Source organism: Pogona vitticeps, chromosome 1 (assembly GCF_051106095.1).
Source record: "Pogona vitticeps strain Pit_001003342236 chromosome 1, PviZW2.1, whole genome shotgun sequence".
Lineage (NCBI taxonomy): Eukaryota > Metazoa > Chordata > Lepidosauria > Squamata > Agamidae > Pogona > Pogona vitticeps.
The window spans coordinates 128,402,637-128,425,211 of NC_135783.1; the positions used below are offsets into that span (position 1 = coordinate 128,402,637).

At 39.4% G+C, this 22,575-nt stretch overlaps 1 protein-coding gene across 6 annotated transcripts in view; it reads right to left on the reverse strand.

The window, feature by feature from the left end:
- DLGAP2 (DLG associated protein 2) overlaps positions 1-22,575 on the reverse strand; it is a 522,791-nt gene that overhangs the window by 420,560 nt on the left and 79,656 nt on the right. For all 6 annotated transcript variants that reach the window (XR_013542815.1, XM_078388888.1, XM_078388867.1 and 3 more), the window contains one exon: positions 12,023-12,077. Coding sequence is in view for 5 of the 6 variants with exons in the window: in XM_078388888.1 (XP_078245014.1) it covers positions 12,023-12,077 (55 nt within the window). In the remaining variant the exon portion in view is untranslated. The remainder of the gene's footprint in view (positions 1-12,022; positions 12,078-22,575) is intronic.

Sequence of the window (22,575 nt, forward strand, 5' to 3'; positions counted from 1 at the left end):
AAAAGGGCATAAAATAACTGGTGTAGTTGCAAGGAGCAGTGAAGAGATAGTGAAATTAAACAATACACTTCCCATGCAATTCCACTGTATCATCCATCAGTAAGCCTTGTGCAGCAAGATTTTTTCAGTGGGAAAGTGTGATGTGTATTGTTGTATCCAGCATTAATTACATCAGGCATCACAACCTTACTCATCATCAGTTTCAATTATTTCTCTCAGAATGTGGGAATATATTGTACCATGCCAAAGTCAGACATTTTTTCTGTCTTCATCATGACATTTTTTCTCAAGAAGAAAAGACCAAGAAGTACTTTCTGATCCTTCTGATCCTGGATGGATTTTTTGATTTTGCTTTCTTAACTGATATCCCAGAGCATTTGAACACATTGACTCTCAGGTTGCAGGGAAAAGGAAAGCTAGTGTGTCACAAGTATTCTGCATTGAAAGCTCTTGAAGCAAAAGCATTTTTGTGAAACAAGTTAGTGAAAGTAACTTTTCAAACTTCTCATGCTGCAGTGAGTTAAAATTTGAGAAGGATAGGAATTCACAATTCAGTGTTGAAGGACACATCAGCATTCCAGAACAGATTCACTGACTGCCACAAGCATGGAAAGAAAATTAGAATGTTGCAGAATCCATTTGAAGTACCACCAGAAGATGCAAGTAGCTTTTTTTTTCATATGGGACTAATTGATTTGTGAACCAGCGATCACCTCAGAGGCATGTACAAAGAAAATAGTCTGTTAGATTTCTGTTCTGGTTTTCCTGATATATTTGTCAGCCTAAAGAAATCTGTTGCACAGTCTTTGGCACCATATATATCTATGGGCAAACTTTTTCCAAAATAAAAATAGTAAAATCCACGTATAGGTCAAGACTTACAGATCAATATTTACACAACATTTTAAGGGTGTCTGTAACAAACGTTGACTTGGACGTTAATGGCTAACAGAAAACAGCCACAAAATTTGTACTTACTAGGTCAGCATGTGTAGCTAAATAAAAGAATTCCACTGTAAAATATTGTTCCAAAATGGATTGCATTCACATTAATAAAATTTCATTGACCTCCAAATATTTACTTTTGATCTATATTGATAGGAAAATAATTTGGTTACATTTAAGATGTAGCTCTCTTTTGTCATGGAGCATTCTAATGTGGCTCCCATGTTCCAGATGGTCAGGGGCCCTGATTTATGGCATTTTGAATGGATTGTTGTTTTTAGTATTGATTTTATTGACCATGTTTAATGTAAAACTCATTAAATTCTTTTTAATATTTGTAGACTCATTGTTTTCAGCTTTAAATGTTGTCTTTTAAATGTTGTAAGCCACCTTGGGTCCTTTTAAGTAGTAAAGCAGGATAGGTAGGTAGGTAGGTAGGTAGGTAGGTAGGTAGGTAGGTAGGTAGGTAGGTAGGTAGGTAGGTAGGTAGGTAGGTAGGTAGGTAGGTAGGTAGGTAGATTAATTTAATTTAATTATTTTACTAAGTGGATGTGCTTTTCATGTTACAGGTGGAACTTATTTTTTTCCTAATTGTTTTTTTACAAGTAAGCCTCTCTTATTGTTAAATTTTACCATTGTTTCTATTGCATCTTGAGTGTTGGAAGCTGTTTTGGGAAACATTTTCCTCTAAAAAGCAGATTATACATTTTTAAATCTCCTCCTCTTTCCTCCAAAGAATCCACTACAGATCATGGGGCATTATGCTTCAGGCAAAGTGTTCAAACGATACGTTCCTCCAAAGTCCTTGTCAAAATCACATCCATATAAAGGAGATGCTTCAGTATGATTTATAGACTGCCTTCATCCCGACTTACAAATTAAATTGAACCACTAAACAAACAAGCAGGCGCTGTTAAATAAAACATCAATCATTCTTGCCATTTCCTATCTTCATTTAGCTTTGTAGTTAATCAGCATCAACACAGGCTATAAAACTTTAATTGATGCAACTTCTGTAGCTGACAGTGTATATTTGTTTTGTCTTTTAAAAATGTAATCCTGGGAAGAAACAGATATACAGACTGATCTGTTTCACGGCATTCCTGAGTCTTTTACCAAAGTGGTCTTCCTGAAGTCAAGACAAAAACTGTTGCACTGCAAAGTGGATCGCCTCAGTGGCAGGAACCTTCCATCTATCAACCATCAAGAGAAGAGAATGGAAACAGCAAATAAAGACAGGGGTCTGATTAAAAATGGGTCCAACGCAATAGCTTCTTTGCGGGGGGGGGTGTTTAATAATGGTTCCTTGGGTAAAATACCATATTTTAAAATATTTCGCTTGCAATGTTTTTGCTTCCCTATGGTCTCCACCATACACGTTTCCCAGCTTGAGAGTCCAGCAAACAAAGGGACAAGTTCTCTTCTCATAGCAATTTTTCCTTATTATCCCAGTTTTGAGAATTGGCAGAACCAGAGTTTGCCTCTTCTTATGACCATTTCATCCAAGGTTGGCCTTGGGGTTCCCCCTTTCCCCGTGCTGACTTCCAGCTGTTTGGCTCTGCAAGCGATGGGAGGCAGGATTCAAGACTTCCCTTTCCACAGGGCCCTGCTACGAACACTGCTGCCACCCACAGTCGGTTTGCAGCTGGAAAACATGCTGAGCTGCCTCTGCGAAAAGGCCCCAAGAACACAACACCAACCTAACTGAGTCTCAGTCATTCAACACCCATGCAGGTGCAATACTGCCCAGGAAAGAAGAAATAACACAGCACAGCACAAACTCTGGACTGGTGTTGCCCTTCAGAGATGTGAAAGATGGTTGTTGTTGTTGTTGTTGTTGTTGTTGTTGTTGTTGTTGTTGTTGTTGTTGTTGTTGTTGTTGTTGTTGTTGTTGTTGTTGTTGTTTCTAGCTTGGCATTCAAACAGTCAAAACAGCAAGCATTTCGCATCTCTAGCCCCTCTTATTATAAAGGGGGAGGGGGCTCACCCTTCCTGTGAAGAGCAAGAACAATTGTTCCTGGAGCATCCCTGCCACAAAGATGTGGAATTCAAGATGTTAGCTGTTGTCAAGACTGCCGCTCTCATGATTCCTCACTGCATTCCTGAGTCTCGTGTCGATGTCAGTTGTAGTTCAATGACATCTAGAGAATGGTGTGTAGCTGAGCAACCTCTGGAGTGCCATGTGACTCCACTTTACTGCTTACTAAGCTTAAGTACATAGAACTGACATAAAAGCATCTTCTCTCCCTTCTTAAAAATGTGCCTCTATTTCTTCTATTTCCTTTTTTTTTTTTTTTTTGAATCTTTGGCTATAAGCCCCTTGAAGTAAAAACCTACCCTCTCGTTCTTAGTCAAACACCTGACAGATATATATATATATAGATGCTTTTAGTGCTTTGGTGTTTTTAGTGTTTTTAATGCTTTTATATTGTTCTTATGTTCTTATGTATCTTACTTTTGCTGGTCAATGACCGCAATAAACATTATTATTATTATTATTATTATTATTATTATTATTATTATTATTATTATTATTATTATTATTATTATTATTAGGTGTTATTTTATGCCCTTGAATTGCTGGTTTTCAATTATTCTATAAATGTTTTATCTTCTCTGCTCTGCTCTTGAGATCTCAGGTTGCTCGGGTACAAGGTAAAATATAAATACGGCATTAAACAGTAAGCAACGTAGAAAATATCAGAACAAATAACAATGAAAAGCAGATCTGGCCCTCCCCAACTGTCATGGGATAAAGGAACTGCATGGTCTAGAAGACAAACAAGCTAGGTGGAAAGCATCACAAATTCTGCCCTAGGCAGAGAAGTCTGTGGTTCCTAAGATTTCTGTGAAAATCAAAAAGAAGAACAGCGCTGCACATCATAAAAGGAGAGGAAACAGACACAGTTGACAGTATTAAGATGGCGGGGGGAGAACTTGTAAAACTTTGTCGCTTCAGGTAACACATTCTTGTTCTGGATCTCCTCCCACCAAAGCATGGCCATCGTTGTTCTGATAAAGGAACTCTAAACCATGACGTTGACCAGCATGCAAACCAGTCTCCCAGGCTCCTCTCCTTCCTGCCCTTCTTTTTCCCTTCACCACCAATCAGGCCACAGAGCAGAAGGGAATCCAAGCCATTGAGTTGTCACTTCCTAGTTGGTCAAGATACACATACACACATGGATGTGTCACTGAGTCTAGACTTCAGAAGCATTTTCTGCCAAACAATAGGTCCCACCCAGGCACTGGCTCTCAACAGACCTCTTTCTCCTGCAAGCCTTTCCATCCTTTTGACCTGGAAACTTTGAACAGGCCCTTCTGATTTCCTCCACATTTGTAAATACTTAATTGTGCCTGGGGATGCAGAAAGGTATTGCTGTGGGAAAGGATTGCCAAAGGTTGCTTCTGCAATCAGATCCCTAGATGAGCCACATACTGAGAAGTATGTGACGCTGTTACCTTAAGCAAACGCCACTCGTTCTGGAACTGCTGGATAGCTCTGTGGTTTAGATATCTGGCTGCAGAGCCAGAGGTTGGGAGTTCGATCTCCCGCTATCCCTCCTTGACAGATCACTCCATGATCCACAAGGTCCCTTCCAGCTCTGCAGGTCTAAGTTTATTTCTAAGATGAAAGCACCACCATCTCTGTTCAAAAACCTCTCACTGATCAGTGAGAGGTATTTGGCAGCTAATCAGTGCCAAACATTTTTCAGCATTCCAGTGAAGTATGGCTGTTGCAGGAGGCTGTGGTCCTGGACAAATTCCACGATAAGGAGGACCAGGAATACAGCGGGTTTTCAATACCGAATGCAGTGCCCTGAAGTTGACAGTGGTGCTTCAAAGCAGGGAATGCACATCGTACAGCGAAGCAATGGTGAAATCAGCTCAACAAGTACAGCTAGGTCTCTTCATAGCAACATCCAGTGAGATGGAAGTCCAAGATGAAAAAGACAACATTTTGCAACGAATGCAACCGTTATTTGTTTTAACCATTACAAAGCCAAGACCTGATGAAACATTCTTTCATCTTAACCTTTCCCAGTTCTTGGAACTCATGGCAGTTAACACTAATTTAAGGAATGGTAGGATTGGAGACATTGGGGGGAAATAATCTTTTCCCCCTGCACCACTGCAGACTCCTTTTGTACGTAAATACACACGGTTTCCTATTATTCTGCTGGTGTCATAACTGGCCCAAGACTGCCCATGTTCATTTCCACCCAGTATTATCTCTGATGTCATGTGAATGTGTCAAATACGTCATCATAAAATCAGATATGTAGAATTTACAACAAAATAGTACAATGTGGAGTGCACCTTTGTAAAGTTCTAGCCAGAAGAGTTTGGAACACCTTTTTTTAAAAAAAAGCTACAATATCTAGAGCCTATTAGCATGGCCCCCAGTTTCAGAAAGTTGCAATCTAATAAAGTAACTCTTCCAACCTCTGCTGTTCCAGGATGTGACATTCCACCACCCCCACTTTGCCCCTCATTTTCCATTCTAATCAACATTCACTGTCCAAAGAGGATGCTCGGTTCTTCCTGCGCCGAGCTGAAAGTTCCCCCTCCCCTTAGATTTTTCTCCTTAGATAACAAAAATGAAAATAAATCATACTTGCATAATATGTGGGGAGTCCTCCAGCCTGCTTACACCTCATGCCTGCCTCTCATAAGCGGATGGTGCTATTGTGACTATATAAGAATCCAGCACCCAGAGAAAAGAATTTGCACTTCATAATACAGGTTGATCAGGGGATATCAGAACTGTTGGCTCAGCAAAATGTTTACTAGAAATAAATTAAATCATTCAGTCAGGTGAATCGTATGTTTACATGGTCTCTTATACTTTTTAATAAAATGAAGCGAAATCCCATCTCATCTTTGTAGACGGCACATCACCATTGGCTCAAGTGCCGCTAACCGAGTTCATTCAAATGATCTTTGTTTCCTTTGCATTCTTCTAACAGAGATCTCCCCAACCCAAAACGTTTCATGGCTGACACACGTGAGCATTGCCTCTGCTCCATTTCTCTGATCGCATTCTTCCTCTTCCATCCCATTATCTCCCTTTCTAAAACCCTTCTGCAAAACCCACCTTTCCCATGTTGCATTGGGCTCGCCTTCTTAAACTTCACTCCCACCTGTAAGGAAGCATCATGCGCAATATCATTCACCCACACGTTTGGCCCCCCCGTCCTGGTTTCCCCTTGACTCTGTTGCTTTCCGGCTTCTCGTTTAGATAATAAATTTCTTGGGAACAGGGACCTTCCTCTCCTGGCTGGAAGCCCTGACAGTGGGATATTATTTATTAATATCAGCAGCAGCAAAAGCATCGAGGAAAAGGCAAGGTTATAAAAGACAAAGAGAAAAGCAAACTCAGCCTTTTTTTATCATTCTTCTTCTTAAGGTACTCTCCATTGATTACCTGGCTAGTTAATAGTTTTCCTGGATTAGGTGATGATTAAGAAGCTACTTGCCATCACTTCTGTCAACAATGCTCCTACTCCCACATTTCCATAGAGACCAGGCTGGAAAGCATCAGCTCAGAAAATACAGCTAAGTTTCTTCGTGGCAATGTTCTGTGAGGTGGAAGTCAAAGATGAGAAAGACTTCATTTTAAACGAGCTGCATGGCTAAAGCATGGCAAAAATAAGCAGATGCAGTACGAAAATTAATTCTATACCGAAACCTCTCTTAAAACTGATTTATTCCCTGAGTGCCCAACTGAGGATTCCCCTCCCCTCGCTGTACTTAAATCAAATACCTTCAAAAAGCCAATTGTGGGAGTCTCCCAAGCTATTTCAGAATGGAGGTGGAAGAATCCACAGTTGGATGGCCATCTATGAGACGTATTTGTCACATATAGAAAACATACAGAAAGGTGGCTATATTTCAGCTGTTTGACAAAGATGCTAGACTGCCCTACACAAATAGTCCTGACATGTGAAAAATTAAGCTTGTCTATTCCTTTTCTTTGGAGCCGACTAAATAGAGTGGCTAGGCGGTCCAGTCTGCCATTTGGTGTGATCTTCATATCCAAATGGTGTCTGAACCGTAAGTAACCCTATTTAGTTCATATCACCCCAATGTCAGTTTGCCAATAACGTGAAGTGGCTTAAGAAGAGAGCTACTTCAGGATACTGACAAATCAAACACTTCCTCATCTTTGTGGAGGGGCAGAGGAAGTGGAAAAAAATTAAATGTATTAAGCAGTGCAAATGTGGTGTACCTCTTTAAACAATAAAAGATAAATGGGAAACTTCCTCCTGAGAGCAAGAGGTGACAGGAGGGGGCAACAAGGACGGGAAAAAAATTGCTTTTCTCTTCAAGGTCTAGAGAAGAACCTGCCAGCAGCCAAATGGTAAAGGCGTGTGGGTGCCTTAGCTTTCATTATACTTTTTCAACATTCAAAATATGCCCGTTAACTCAAAAAGTTGGAGACCCTTGTTTGATTGATTTGTGGTCTTTGCATATTTTGATCTCACATTTTTACTTTGTTTAACAAACTGGTGTATCTTTGGAATTGAATGGAGGTTTGGATACAGTAACATTAAAAATGACATTCTCAATTTGGATCAAAGATCTACCTAGTTCAGCAAAGAGGACGTGAGCTCAATAGCACCCATCTATAATATATGCTTGTTTAAGCAATTATTTCCAGCAGGAATATTTCTTTACGTATTTTGAGTTGCTTGCCGGAGATTTCAGTCATGAAGAAGAAAAACTAATATTTCAAGTTTACAATCCATGGAAACAGCTGGCAGATGTTTAGGTTCATAACAATCTTCTTTCTTGGCATCACTGTTGTGCAGGGTGACACCCATCTCTCCCCCCCCAAAAAAAAAACACCCAACAACTTCAAACTATCTTGTTAGTTTTACATTAGAACTGTATGTACATTATTATACATTATTATTAGTTACCTTCAGCCACAGAGTGGTTGTAACAAAGGATTGCCATAATGCCTGAAGCATTCCAAATTGTTTACTGAGTTGTGCCAACCATGTCAATGTCTCACCTTCCTTGGTTCCCCCCCCCACCTTTTAAAGTTATCTGTTTAGAAGCATTCATAAATCAGTAAAGATCAGGAATTGTTTTAAGAACTAGGGATTCTTCTAAAGATTGATACTGCACAATACATCGTGTGAAAATTCTACATTCGATTTTGTACTAAAGTGAGGAAGGTCAGAACAAAATGACATTGTGAAATAGGACCTGCATTTTTATTCCATTCTATTACAAATGCGAAGGACCTGTTATATTTTTATAGTCTTCCCTTACTTTTATGCATGAAGCCAGGATAACACCAAGCCTACTTTCAATTTCTGTCCCTTTTCCACAATTGCATCCACCCACCACCCTTTGCTGCTCTTTTTCCAGCTCTTGTTAGTATCTGCATTGTTTCCTTTCCAACACAACATGAATGTAATGCAATAGATCATGTGCTCAGACTTCCAATCAGCAGTTTCAGGAACACCTGGAGGATAATTATTTAAGTGCCCTTTTTCATTAATCCTGGCCAATAGCTTTTTGTTTACAAAAGGTGTCCTTTATAATCAACACCAGACAAATGGAAAGAAGCCACAACTGAGATTACCATCAAGTGACAGCATAATTCTAGGCACTTAAAGTCTTATTGCATCATTTCTTCGCAGCTGTGCAATAAACAGCACATACACATATTGACTGGTAATAATCTCAGTCTGCTCATGGGTTATCAAGAGGAAATAACATGCTGAGTTAATAGTCTGTTACTATATACCATGTACTCATAGCAATGGCCAGTCAATGCATGCAGTCAAGCACCAGCTCATTACACTTGCTTGAAATTAACATACAAATCTCTAGATGTCACTTGCCAGCTTCCAGGATCAATTCAATGTCCTGGTTATGATTTTCAAAAGCCAAAGTAACCTAAACACTGTATGCTTTAGGGAGTACTTCTCTCTGCATATCCCCTTCATCGGAGTTCAGTTCCACAAAGGAAGAAACAATCTGAATTGGGCCGATTCAGGATAAAATAAGTCTGACCCAGAACTTGCTGAACCAAGCCATTTAGAGCTTTATAGAGTAACCTTGCAGTAAAATGACAACTGGTTCTAACACTCCTGCTATTCCAGCATCAATTCAAAATCCTTATTTATGTAGGCATTTTAACAGGTTGATGTCATCTTCTGTACAGTGGGATTTTCACTTGAGAACTTAATCCATATTGGAAGGCGGTTCTCAAGTCAAAAAGTTCTCAGGTCAAATCTGCATTTCCCATAGGAATGCATTGAAAACCATTTGATCCGTATCTGCTCTTTTCCGTCCATAGGAACTAATGGGAAGCTGCTATTCCGCCTTCGACCACTAGAGGGGGATATTTTGTTTCTTTTTTTCTTAGGTCAAGAAAGGTTCAGGGAAGGCAGGGAAAATACAGTCCAGGCAGTACAGTGGACCCTTGACTTACAGAATTAATCCATATTGGAACGGTGGCTGCAGGTCAAAAAGTCTGTAAGTCAAGTCTCCATTGACCTACAGTGCATTGAAAACCGATTAATCCCGTAACAGGCTGTTTTTGTTCCATTTTGGTTTTTTTCTGGTCTGTAAGTCAAATCTCAGTCTGCAAGTCAAATCTAAATTTTGCGGCCAGAGAAGTCTGTAACTCAAAAAGTCTATAAGTCAAGCCGTCTGTAAGTCAAGGGTCCACTGTATTGCATTTGCTGCCTTGTATTGCTCTTACACCTATGTTGGGAGGCGCTAGCAAATAATGAATGAACTAAGGAAATACAGCACTAAATCCATCCACTTCATGGATACCTACCCCCTAAATGATGGGTAAAATCAGGGAGAAGTTTTCTGCATGCATGTTAAACTCTAAATAGAAAACCAGAAGAGGCTAGGCTAAGTCTATGGAGAACAAAAACAATACACTTTGCCAAGTGGATGAATGCTGAGGAATGTCTCACATTAGGACAAGGCTCCAACTGTACCATCTGGAAGTCACTGAATAGATGTCAAAGTAAAGTAAGAAAATCAAAGAATAATCAAGTAAAATGGGGTTGCTTGGACACTGGACAGTTTTTTCTGTGACTATGTAGAAGTTCAACAACGTGGCATTTAAGTGCACGCAATTTCTGCCCCACCACATGTAGAGAAGATGATATAGAGAACACTTATTGAAGTAGCCTGTTTCTGTTCAAAATTAATCTAATTATCTTAACATTTTTATTTGTTTTTAATTTTACCTATATTTCATATATGTCCATAATTTTAAATAGTGCAATGCTCTGATAAAGAATTGATAAATGAAGTAAGTTTGGTTCATGGTACTGAAAATGGATTTTTGGTGTTTTTAATTGCATTATTTATTTTAACTGTATTTGTACACAAGAATGAGATAAAATTTTTGGCATTGTAATAAACATATAACTTAGGAGGGGGAGAAAAAATAGAGGAAGAAACAATTCATTGAAAGTCCAATGAATTTGGGACAAAGTTCTTTTTCAGGGGCATGACTAAGGAGCAAACCACTTGTTTTATTATGTGGGGGAAAATCATATTACATATTAGCCATTATTAAGAATTTAACAGGAATGTTGGAAAATCTTTGGGTCCAAGTCCCAAGTCCTAGTCTCAGTCTTTGACCAAGTCCCGAATCCCTATTAAAAATAAGCTTTTCTCCCCAGAAAAAAGGGAGAAGTGGGTGGGTTCCATGTCACACGTTGAGTCCAAAAAACCCCAAGTCAAGTCAGAGTTGAGTTGCAAAGTTGATGCAATTTATGTCCAACTAGACAGCAAGTCGCGTGACTTAAGTCTCATCTCTGGAATTTAATCCTGAGACCATGAAACTGCTCAATATTCCTGTCCTTTTTTTCATTCTATTCTTGGAATTCTTTGGAACTTTCCCTCTCAAAGGTTTTATCTCATCCCTTAGAAAGGCAAGCATTTTTCAGTCTCCAGTTCAAATTCCACTCAGTGCACTGGATGCTTATTACGGGTTGTGTTCTCTTGCTTGTGTGCAATAGGCGGCCTTAGGCGACAGTCCAGCCTACAGGCCTCCTCTCTGCCAATGGGTGGCTTAATTGAACAGGAAGGTCCAGAAGAAGAATGACTTGGTGAACATCTCCCAACAGTTCCCTCCAGTGACATTCCCTCTACTTCCACAGTCCATTCTTGAAAGAAAAGGTAGCATGAGGGCAGCCAGTTGGCCACTGTTGCATGGAGAAATCCCAAGAGCTTTCAGGACACAATGGCTACTCTTTCTCACCAGCCTTTTGGCTGGCCAATCATCACATCTGCCAGAAGCTGGGCTAGCACAACAGCTCCATAAGTAGGCTGGACTTTCTTGCTACCATCCAAACCAGCCAACAGAATTTATTCCAGTTTGGCTTTTCATTGGTATAATAGACTGTCCATCTACTGTTCCTACTTCAAATGCAGGAGTGGAAGGATCACTTCTCTTCAGCTAGCAAACAAGTAGTAAGTACATTAGAGAATCTCACGTGTAAATCTAAAGCCATGCTTCAGATTAAGTGTAGGGAATACTTTTGGCAGACTATTCTTTGGTAGCCGTTGTACATAACATAGTACAAAAGGCTACATTGCTTTTACAGTAGTTTATGACTTTAGAGATTTAATGGCCAGATTCCTGACAGTTAAGCCCACCAGCATAATTCCATCAACATAAAATTCAGTGAATTGCTATAAATTAAGAAGCCAGCATAGACTTTTACTATTGCAAATAAGGTGTATGATTCAGTGTGCAGTAATAAATGACACTGACTTCTTAACTTGCGTCAATTTGCCACTGAGATATATGCCAAAGGAATTTCACTGATGAAAGAATAGAAAAGGGTTCTGGCTATATACCATGTGAATATTCTGAAATTAATCAATCAGTAATACAGTTTCAAAATTAATGATACAGTTCAAGAATATATACATACAAGCTCAAACATTAGGACCTGAAAACATTATTCCAGCCTTAGTTATTTCAGTGTATTTCTGTAGTTCAAGAGAGCTGGAGATCCCAGCTGGAGAAGATTGAATTAATAGAACAGAATAGGGAGAAGGAAACCTTAGAGTTTACCTGTATTCCTGTCTGGTAAAATGCAGCAATGCTTCTGCAGAATGCCAGGCAAAATCTATAAAACAAAGGATGAAACAGAAATAAATGTTGTAACTTCTGAGAGCAATTGTGTATGTGTGGTCAAACATAGGTGAAAAAAGTTATTTCTTACACACAATTATGAAGTAAAATCTAATGATTAGTTCCAAGTAGAACAGATCCACTGAACTAAGAGGACTTTCCTATGGATAGGAAATAGGACTTTGCTATGAATTCAGTGATTCTAATTCTAATGAAAACATTTCTTTTAAAAAATTAAAAGCTGTAATAGATAAATTAGATATAATGCTTCATTTATAATTTTTTTTTAAATTCATGAAATCTAGACAACATTCAAATGACCAATACACTCATGGAAGGGTATAATGGGGGGGGGGGCAAAAATAGTTCATAAAACAACATAAACAATTCCAATATTAAAACAATTACTTTTTAAAATGTTAAAATACTGGGAATACTGAGCCAGCATTAAAAATGATAATAGAAAGAAAATTAATTAAAGACAAGATGATAATTGTAAAAGGAAGATCTTAGCTTGATGTCTCAATTAATAAGATTAAATAAACATGATTAATAGGTCTGATGGATCTCCTCAGAAGAGTTATTATGCATTTAGTGGGTCACCACAAAGAAGTTCCTTTATTTTCTAACTGTCTCTGACTTCACTATAGGTGGCAGCACACAAAGAAAAGCTTCCATAGAAGAACTTAACAATTGAGAAAGGTCATAGAGAAGATGTTCCTTCAGGAAGACACGTCTTAAGTTGTTTCTGTTTTGAATCCCTCAATATCATTTTTAAATATCCAACGAGGTCTCTTGTTTAACTACAATATTTCACATGCCTAATCCCAATTACAATAGAAATTGCTGGAGTTCTAAAAGGGCCGTATTTCAAAGATATGTAATGGCCAAATTTTCAAATGCTTCCTCTAGTGCAGCCATTCTCAACGGGGTCCGTATGGCTCCCTGAGGCACAGTTGAAAAGGGGCCACAGACTGGAAACAATTTTTCACACACCACCTGATCAAGTTCGTCATGTGACTTATACAGTCCTGATATGGCCTGTATTTCTTTCATATTGAGTTTATGGCTGTGGCCAAAAGGAAGTTGAGAATGGCTGTTCTAGGGAATGCTGACCCACCCTCCCCACCCCACAAAAAAAAGGGGGGGAGAAGAAAAAAATACCCTGTTGTCTCAGCAAATTTGAAAGTCAACAAGCCAACGAACATGTACCATGAATTCTGCAAATGCCAAAAAAAGAGTTCACTACTCATGACTAATGGTATGACACACACCTTTTCAAATCAAGGTTGCCTTTTTAATAAAAAATATAGCACTGTTCGCTCATCACAAGCTAATACCCACAGTTAACCATGACAGGAAATGGCTGATATATCACTCAGCAAACAACCTGTCCTTACAGCCTCCACTCAGGTGAAGATTACTAGTTCTTTTCTGATGGCCACATGACTAGTACCCATCTCTAGAAGATCAGACTTGATGTAAAGAACACAATGCTGGCACGGATGAAGACGAAGAAATAATGTAGTTGGTTATGTCATGTTGTAGTCATTGATCAGGAAATTTGTGTATGTAATATGCAGGTAGCATTCCATTTACATAACTGCAGGTGTGATAACTCTTAACCTGCTTTAAATGTTTGGATGATTTCTAGTTGAGTAGAGAATACTGTTTATTTATAGTAAGCATCACTAAATAAAACATAACTTCCAGAAGGATACTCTGTTGTAGGAAAACGACTTTAAAGATGAATACATTTATTCCAATGTCAGTATTTATGGACAACTTTTCTACATCTGACGAAGTACTCTCAACTTCAAAAAAATTTGAGAAGTTTAAATTCAGAACCAAAAGGCAAAGAATAGAAACAGATTGATGTCCAATATGTGAATGTATGCAGCGTGCACTGTCTCTCCCATTTAAGAACAGTGACAATGTACGTTTTATGCATAGCACTGGAATTACACTACAGTGGACCCTTGACTTACAGACGGCTTGACTTACAGACTTTTTGAGTTACAGACTTCTCTGGCAGCAAAATTTAGGTTTGACTTGCAGACTGAGATTTGACTTACAGACCAGAAAAAAACCAAAATGGAACAAAAACGGCCTGTTACGGGATTAATCGGTTTTCAATGCACTGTAGGTCAATGGAGACTTGACTTACAGACTTTTTGACTTGAGAACCGCCTTCCAATACGGATTAAGTTCTCAAGTCAAGACCCCACTGTACAGTATCCGGGGAAAATGCAATTAAATCTTCCCTTCACACCACTGTTCCAATTAAAATCTCTTCTCCTCCAGATAAAATCCATAGACAGTTCAAGCCCAGGGAAGCGGCACTTGTTGGGGGATAAGGAGGCCCCTGATCCCAGTCTATGAACTGCCCCTGCTCTGAACCATTTACTCTGCAAGTGCTTTTGAGCAGTGATTTCCTTTCAGTGCCACGACTCTAGCTCGTAAGCAAATCTTGTTGGCACACAATTCTGCCTTTCTTCTTTTTAGCACCCTAATCCTAAGTGGTGGCTTTTTTTCTTCTTGTTTTTAAATCATGGGAAGTGGGAAACTCTTGTCAAACTACTGCAAATAATCCAGAATAGATCCTAAATCTAAAATAAGATAAAGAATCCAGTCACTAGCAGCTAAAATCCAGTAGGAGTTCAGCAACTGTTTTGGCTGGTTAGTTGAACTAGGAAGCTTCTCAAAATAATATTTCCATAGCTTGACTTATCCAAAGGTGTGAGTATACGCAGGAAGTTTGAAACATATTGGATAACAGACCTTTGGCCTAAAACTCTGCAATCAGGAAAGTTTGGACTGGGCTTTGGGGGTGTGCAGGTTGAACTTGCATATATTTGCTTAATTCACCCGCATTTCTTTTACCTTTATACTGCTCTCCTTCTAAAGTATACTTACCGTCTAGCTCACCACTGGGGGGACATTGTGGCAACATTATGGTCAGCTAAGTTGAGAAGCACATTTTATTCTGTATCCTACTTTTGCTTAGAGAGGTATCCATTGTTTCAGTACAGCCTATACTACAAGTACACCACAGAGACTAAACCTAAAATCTATGAGGTAAGGTGTAAACAAAGACCCGGGAGTGGTCCCATTGTTAGGAAGAGTGAAGCAACCACCACTGCTCATGCTGTGCTAGGCAGTGTCAAGGAAGTGTCAGTGGCATGACTGTTCCTTCTGCAGGACAACTGAGCTGTATCTCCCAGATAGTATGCCTGCTAGCCTGTTGCCTTCAGCTTAGTGGACAGAGATGCTATCCACACTGCTAGGGTTGAAGCAAGATTCAGTTGTCAGTTTGGTCATTGTATGTAATTGGAATGGGGTGGAGTGGGATTCTTGTTATTTGCTTGCTTGCTTGCTTGCTTGCTTGCTTGCTTGCACGTATATTCATTCATTCAATATGCTGCCCATCTCACTTTAGAGGGACACAAGGTGGTTCACAATCTATTAAAACAAATACTACTAAAAACATTGTGATATAATGTTTAAAAAATAAAAATATTTTAAAAACTGCCATTTAAAAACATACATACACACCTTAGTTCAGTTGGGGAAAATGTATATGCAGCATCCCATAGTGACACTTACATACCTGCATCAATTAAAGGAATGCCTAAAAATGAAGGTCTGACTGCCCAGCAGAAAGAGAAGAGGGAGGAGGCCAACCTGACCTCTGAGGGGGAGTGTGTTTCACAGCCTGGGAGGAGCTACTGAAAAGGCTTTCTCTCAGGTCCTCACCAGACACTCCTGCCTATCTTTAAGAGGTTGCTCAAGAGGTGGCTCTTCATGGAGGCCCTTGATAGCAAGCTCACATGAACTTGCCACTTGCCCTGCCCTCTGTCTTGGTTTGGTGACGTTAAGAGCGGATGCGATTAAGTTTTTTAATTTTATGGTTATCACTGTTTTGTCTGATTTTATCATTTTCTAACCACCCAGAATTGTGTTTTGCACTAATGGGGCAGTATAAAAATCAAATCAAATAAACAAATAAACAAATAAATAAATAAATAAATAAATAAACAAACAAACAAACAAACAAACAAACAAACAAACAACCCCAGTGCTACAAATCACCAGCACAATCTACTGCTGACAACTCTCTGGTGGCTTGCCAATGAGATTCAGCCAGCAAACCGCTAGCATTGCTTTTTTAGAAGGAAAATATACCTTTTAATTAATTGCCTCCTTCATTATTAACTGGAATTGATTTCTTTATTCAGCAGTAGTATCTTTTGATTGTTTATGTTCCATTATTTTTCCCTTTGTTTTATTACACTTCCTTTTGTATTCCCTGGTGTACATTTTGCTCATGTCTTCTCTATCATATCCAGGACTATCACTTCTCCAGCATCCTTATGCTTTCCGATTATTGTAGCTGACTGGAATCTGTGGAGTTACTATCTTTCCTTTTGCTGCTGGCAGTGATGGCCTGTGATTGAGATATTCTACTGCCCTAGTAAATCACAAATGATGGCCAAAATCCTCCTGAGTAAATAATACCCACATAAGCAAAATTAAGCAGCAGATTGCCATTAATTAAAGAGTCTCTTCTTTGATTCCTCATTGCTGAAATGTAATCTTATTGAAAAAGTGTGGGACAGTTTTGCATGCAACCTGAAACTGAAGCAGGAACTCTTTAAGTAATGGTTATCCAATCCATGTAAGAATTTAACTTGCATGAATTAGTTTGCTGCTAATCAAAAAATTCTCTACTTTGATTCTGGGTCATGTGTAAAGCCATCCAAGCTATGTGCAATGATATTATGTTTAAGTGATGAGGAGCTGAACCAGAGATTCTTTAGTATCAGGAATGTACTGCTGCTTGTTACATCAATTCTCTTACACCATCATAAATCACACAAGACTAATTTGCCAGTATGTTATAATTGACATGTATAACCTGGTAAAATGAAATACTGTAGTAGGTAGTAGGTTTTTAATACATTTATTATAAAAGAAACTTCCATATTTCTCTTTTGCTTTGGTCTTGTCCTCTACATGTAACCATACGCAATCAGCTGATCTAAAAAACATGCCTGCCCCTCAGAAATTGTCTACCCCACTCAAATCTTTTAAATTGACCAATTCCAGTCCATCAAAATAAGACAATAGGACTGCCTTGTTATTGCCACCTGGATAAAGATTATGCAAGAACTCTTTAGCAGCGGGTGTTTTTTAAAAATAAAAAACATAAATATACACCACTAATTTACAAAAAAAACATAAAACAGGAGTGGGCTCTTTTACCAGCTGGCCTGTTGCTGTAAGGACTCTGGTGTCTCCACTAATTTTCCTTGCCTCTCATAAACACCACTTGAACTATTGATAAATGCAGCAAATTATTGCAAAAACAAAGCAAATGACTAAACTCAGAATTAATGCTCCCTCTGCTCAGGGATATGGGAAGTGCTGAACAGTGCAATACAGACATCAGAAGAGGATGATTTAAACAGGAGAAGAAGAATTAAGCAAAAATTTCCCTCAGTGTGGATTTTTCACAATGTGGATTTTAGATATGGCGTCTACCCATGACCACTTTTTAATTGTGTTTTAATTGTTGTAAGCTGCCCAGAGATCTTTGGGTAGTGTGGGTGGCATATAAGTTAAACAAACAAACAAACAAATAAGTAAAATGTATACCACCACTGTTTCTCTTTTTAAAAAAAAAAAACACAGCAGGGGTGGTGGCTCTTATTGCCATATTTTAAACAGGCTGGTTCTGCATGCTAGACTGTCCTGTTCTGAGCCAATTGTAACAAATTGTAAGGCAACAGTATTCCTATTCTGCTTTTTCTCCAGAGTTAAGAGTAGGGCCCGTGAGTCTCCCACTTTTACCTTCAAGGCAGTTTAGGCTGACAGCTAGCAACTGATCTAGGTCAGCTAATGAACACCATGGGCTACCTGAGATTGGAGCAGCTCATAACTGTACATGTACAGGGTGGGTGAATGAGAAGATTTAATGCTCTGATCCCTGGAATCAGAGAGCAACATGTACATTTGTATCTTTGCCTGCGAAAGGTTAAGGGCTATGCTTTCTCCATTCATGCAAATGCAAGAGCAGAACATCATTAGGCGTGAAATGTGGATTGAAGGGCTCTACAGCTGTGTAATTGCCTACAATTCTATTGAGCTGCTTTTTTTTTTATTGGAAAATAGTTTGATCCTGAAGTTATGCTGTAACCTTCTGCGACAACTGAGTGTTCATCTGCTGCTTTATCTCCTAATGTGACTTTTTAAGTACTCCATTTTGTGAGAGCTCCGTACTAGCGTGTTTCCAAATTGCCTTCAGAAGCCAAGCTTTCTACCATTCTCGCTCCCGCGTTCCAAATACAACTGCCTTTCTTCCACAGAATTGCCTCTATCTTCAAAATATTCCACTAGATCAAGCAGCACCCATATTTAATGGAAGAAAATATCTTCAGGGTCTGTAGAACAAAAGAAGAGGAAGACAACATGGCTGGTTTGTCCAAACCAAAGGGGATATGCAGAAATTTCAGCAATTACATTAAATATGCCAGTAATCCCTTGGGTTTACAAGGAGGAGTCATGGAAAGCAAACTGTCCTTCCACATGGAAAGAGCGCAGGTGAATAGACAAGTACTGTATCGGTACCTACACATAAGGAGAATGTAGGAGATATAAACTATGAAAGTTGGCTAGAGACTGGTTACTGTTACTCTTCACTGTTAAATCTTCATTTCTAGAGAAGCAGGCACAAGAATTATTCTAAGGAACGATTTGAGAGAATCCCATGAGCCAAATGACCTGCTCCTAAAGATAATTAAAGAGAAGTAAGCTTCAGTCATAGGCACCCTTGGCAAGAGATACCCATGGGGACAAAGCAGAAGGTATATGAACTCAAAGAGCCCGAATGCTGTGAACTGGGCTTACTGCTTTTTTTTAAAACAACCTAGCAACACTTGGTCCACATTCTATTGTAACAGGATATAGGAAAAAGAAAAAAAAATCAGAAATCTGACGAGTGATTAGACAGCTCCACACCATCAAAAGGTTTTACGCAGTCTGCCTTGCTATCTGTCATGCAAAACCTGGTCTCTTTTCTTCTGTGTGTCCCATGTATAGCTGGCCCAGAAGAACAAAGTCCCGATGGGCATCAGTTGCAAATGCTCAAGCAGCTGCAGTATCTGCAAAACTGAAGGATAACCTCTTTAAAAGAAAAATCAGGATAAGGTCTCATGGTCATGGAAACAATACAAATTGCAGGTGGTGCTTTTTGTTGTTGTTGTTGTTTAATGGTTAAGTCACATCCGATTCTTCGTGACCCCATGGACCAGAGCATGCCAGGCCCTCCTGTCTTCCACTGCCTCCCAGAGTTTGGTCAAATTCATGTTGGTAGCTTTGGTGACACTGTCCAACCATTTCGTCCTCTGTCGTCCCCTTCTCCTCTTGCCTTCACACTTTCCCAACATCAGGGTCTTTTCCAAGGAGTCTTCTCTTCTCATTAGATGGCAAAAGTTTTGGAGCCTCAGCTTCAGGATCTGTCCTTCCAGTGAGCACTCAGGGTTGATTTCCTTCAGAATGGATAGGTTTGTTCTCCTTGCAGTCCAGGGGACTCTCAAGAGTCTCCTCCAGCACCACAATTCAAAAGCACCAATTCTTCGGCAGTCAGCCTTCTTTATGGTTCACTTCCATACATTGCTACAGGGAAAACCATAGCTTTGACTATTTGGACTTTTGTTGGCAAGGTGATGCCTCTGCTTTTTAAGATGATGTCTAGATATGTCATCACTTTCCTCCCAAGAAGCAGGTGTCTTTTAATTTCGTGGCTGCTGTCACCATCTGCAGTGATCATGGAGCCCAAGAAAGTAAAATCTGTCACTGCCTTCACATCTTCCCCTTCTATTTGCCAGGAGGTGATGGGACCAGTGGCCATGATCTTAGGTTTTTTTTTGTTTTTGTTTTTTTGATGTTGAGCTTCAGACCGTTATTTGCACTCTCCTCTTTCACCCTCATTAAGAGATTCTTTAATTCCTCCTCGTTTTCTGCCATCAGAGTGGTATCATCTGCATATCTGAGGTTGTTGATATTTCTTCCGGCAGTCTTAATTCCGTCTTGGGATTCCTCCAGTCCAGCCTTCCACATGATGTATTCTGCATATAAGTTAAATAAGCAGGGAGACAGTATACAGCCTTGTCGTACTCCTTTCCCAATTTTGAACCAATCAGTTGTTCCATATCCAGTTCTAACTGTTGCTCGTTGTCTCACATATAGATTTCTCAGGAGATAAATAAGGTGGTCAGGCACTCCCACTTCTTTAAGAACTTGCCATAGTTTGCTGTGGTCCACACAGTCAAAGGCTTTTGCGTAGTCAACAAAGCAGAAGTAGGTGTTTTTCTGGAACTCTCTGGCTTTCTCCATAATCCAGTGCATGTTAGCAATTTGGTCTCTAGTTCCTCTGCCCCTTCGAAATCTAGCTTGTACTTCTGGGAGTTCTCGGTCCATTTACTGCTGAAGCCTACCTTGGAGGATTTTGAGCATAACCTTGCTAGCGTGTGAAATGAGTGCAATTGTACAGTAGTTGGAGCATTCTTTGGCACTGCCCTTCTTTGGGATTGGGATGTACACTGATCTTTTCCAATCCTCTGGTCACTGCTGAGTTTTCCAAACTTGCTGGCGTATTGAGTGTAGCACCTTAACAATGTCATCTTTTCGACCAGAATGCCATCACCTCCACTGGCCTTGTTGTTAACCATGCTTTCTAAGGCCCATTTGACTTCACTCTCCAGGATGTCTGGCCCAAGGTCAGCAGCCACACTATCTGGTTTGTCTGGGACATCCAGATCTTTGCCCCTTAACACATGCTCAATCAGTGCAGCATGTAGTCTAACAAGTGGGAGAAGATACTGGGTTTGGATTGTTTCATGGATAATTTTTGACAATTGATGTGGGGGTCTTAGCGGCAAAATCAAAATGCACCTTTATGCATGATGGACCTGTTTTGGATAGATCTGCCCTCAAAGATCTATCTAAACAAATAATTAGCCTGTTTCAAGGTATTGTGTAGGTAGGCAAGGAGACACAAAGAGAGAATGGAAAATTTAGCTAAAGTAGGTGAGAAATGTCTTCTTACCTAGCAATAAACCTGATTTAACTCAAAGGGATAGATTTGCTTCAGAACAAATACGTTACTGATATTCTATGCTGCATTTTCAGGGTTTTTTCCTCCTAAAGACAGAAATAGGCATGGGTTTAGTGAACAGTAATCTTGAATAGAGGAGTTTAATTATGATTCCCATTGAGTTAAATTAGCCTTACTGCCAGGCTAGTGGTTATGAGATTCCAGACGTTATTTCAGATATGCTTTTCCAAATAACTCAGGAAACATACATTGATATATATATAACTTCTCTTTTATATAAAATATTTAAAGCACATTGTAATTGTTACATGCCTATCATTAACAGACGTGTTCAAGTCTTACAAATTGAGGGCCATGGCTTCCTCTAGTGACTTAATCCATTTCATATTTGGCTTTCCTCTTTTCCTGCTGCCTTCAGCCTTTCTTAGCATTAATGTTTTGCTGGTAGATTTTGGCTTTTCAGAGTGTTAAGGCACATTAAGTAGCCTTAACTGATCCCTCCCCCAAAGTTTCAGTTCAAATATTTTTGACACTTCTTGAGATATACCGTCAAACACACAATCCCTATGTAAACATAATATGGTAGACTCTGGCAACATGGCTCCTGCTAGGTGGTTTGGCGTACAGCTCCTAATTGATCCTGCTGGCTGGAACTGATGAACTTACAGTCAAAAACATCTGGAGGGCACCAAGCTGGGAAAGGAGACACAATGTGGCATATATCAGAAGTTTGTTTGTTTGTTGTTGTTTTGTTTTTTGTTAACTATAAGCCAGACATGCTGAACCAATTCCTGATAGGTATACAAAATCTCTAACTATTTCAGTTTCTTCATTGTCAGTGCTAAAGCTGTGCAGTTCTTCTGTAGTCATTATTTTAGTCCTCTTAATGTTCAACTGCAATCCTGCTTTGTCACCTTCTTCTTTTGCTTTTTGTTAAAAGTCGTTTCAAATCATCACTGCTTTCTGTCGCTAAGATGGTGTCATCTACATAACTTGAATTATTGATGTCTCTCCCAGCAGTTCTCACTCCTCCTTCATCTGAATCTAGTCCATCTTTCTGTATGATACGTTCTGCATGCCGATTGAATAGATAAGGGGATAATATACACCCTTGTCTGACACCTTTTGCCTATAGGAAAGCATCATGCCTCTTTATATTCCGTTCTAATGGTAGCCTCTCACCCACAACACAGGTTAGGCATCAGGACAATCAAGTCCTGAGGCACACCCCGTTTCTTTCAGAACAACCCATAGTTCTACACATTCCAAGGCTTCACTGTAGTCTATATAACTGATCTTCTTCCAAGTAAGACTATATACTTGCAATGTTTATACATATACTTTGTCCTGTATCTGCTATATCACCCTGCATATC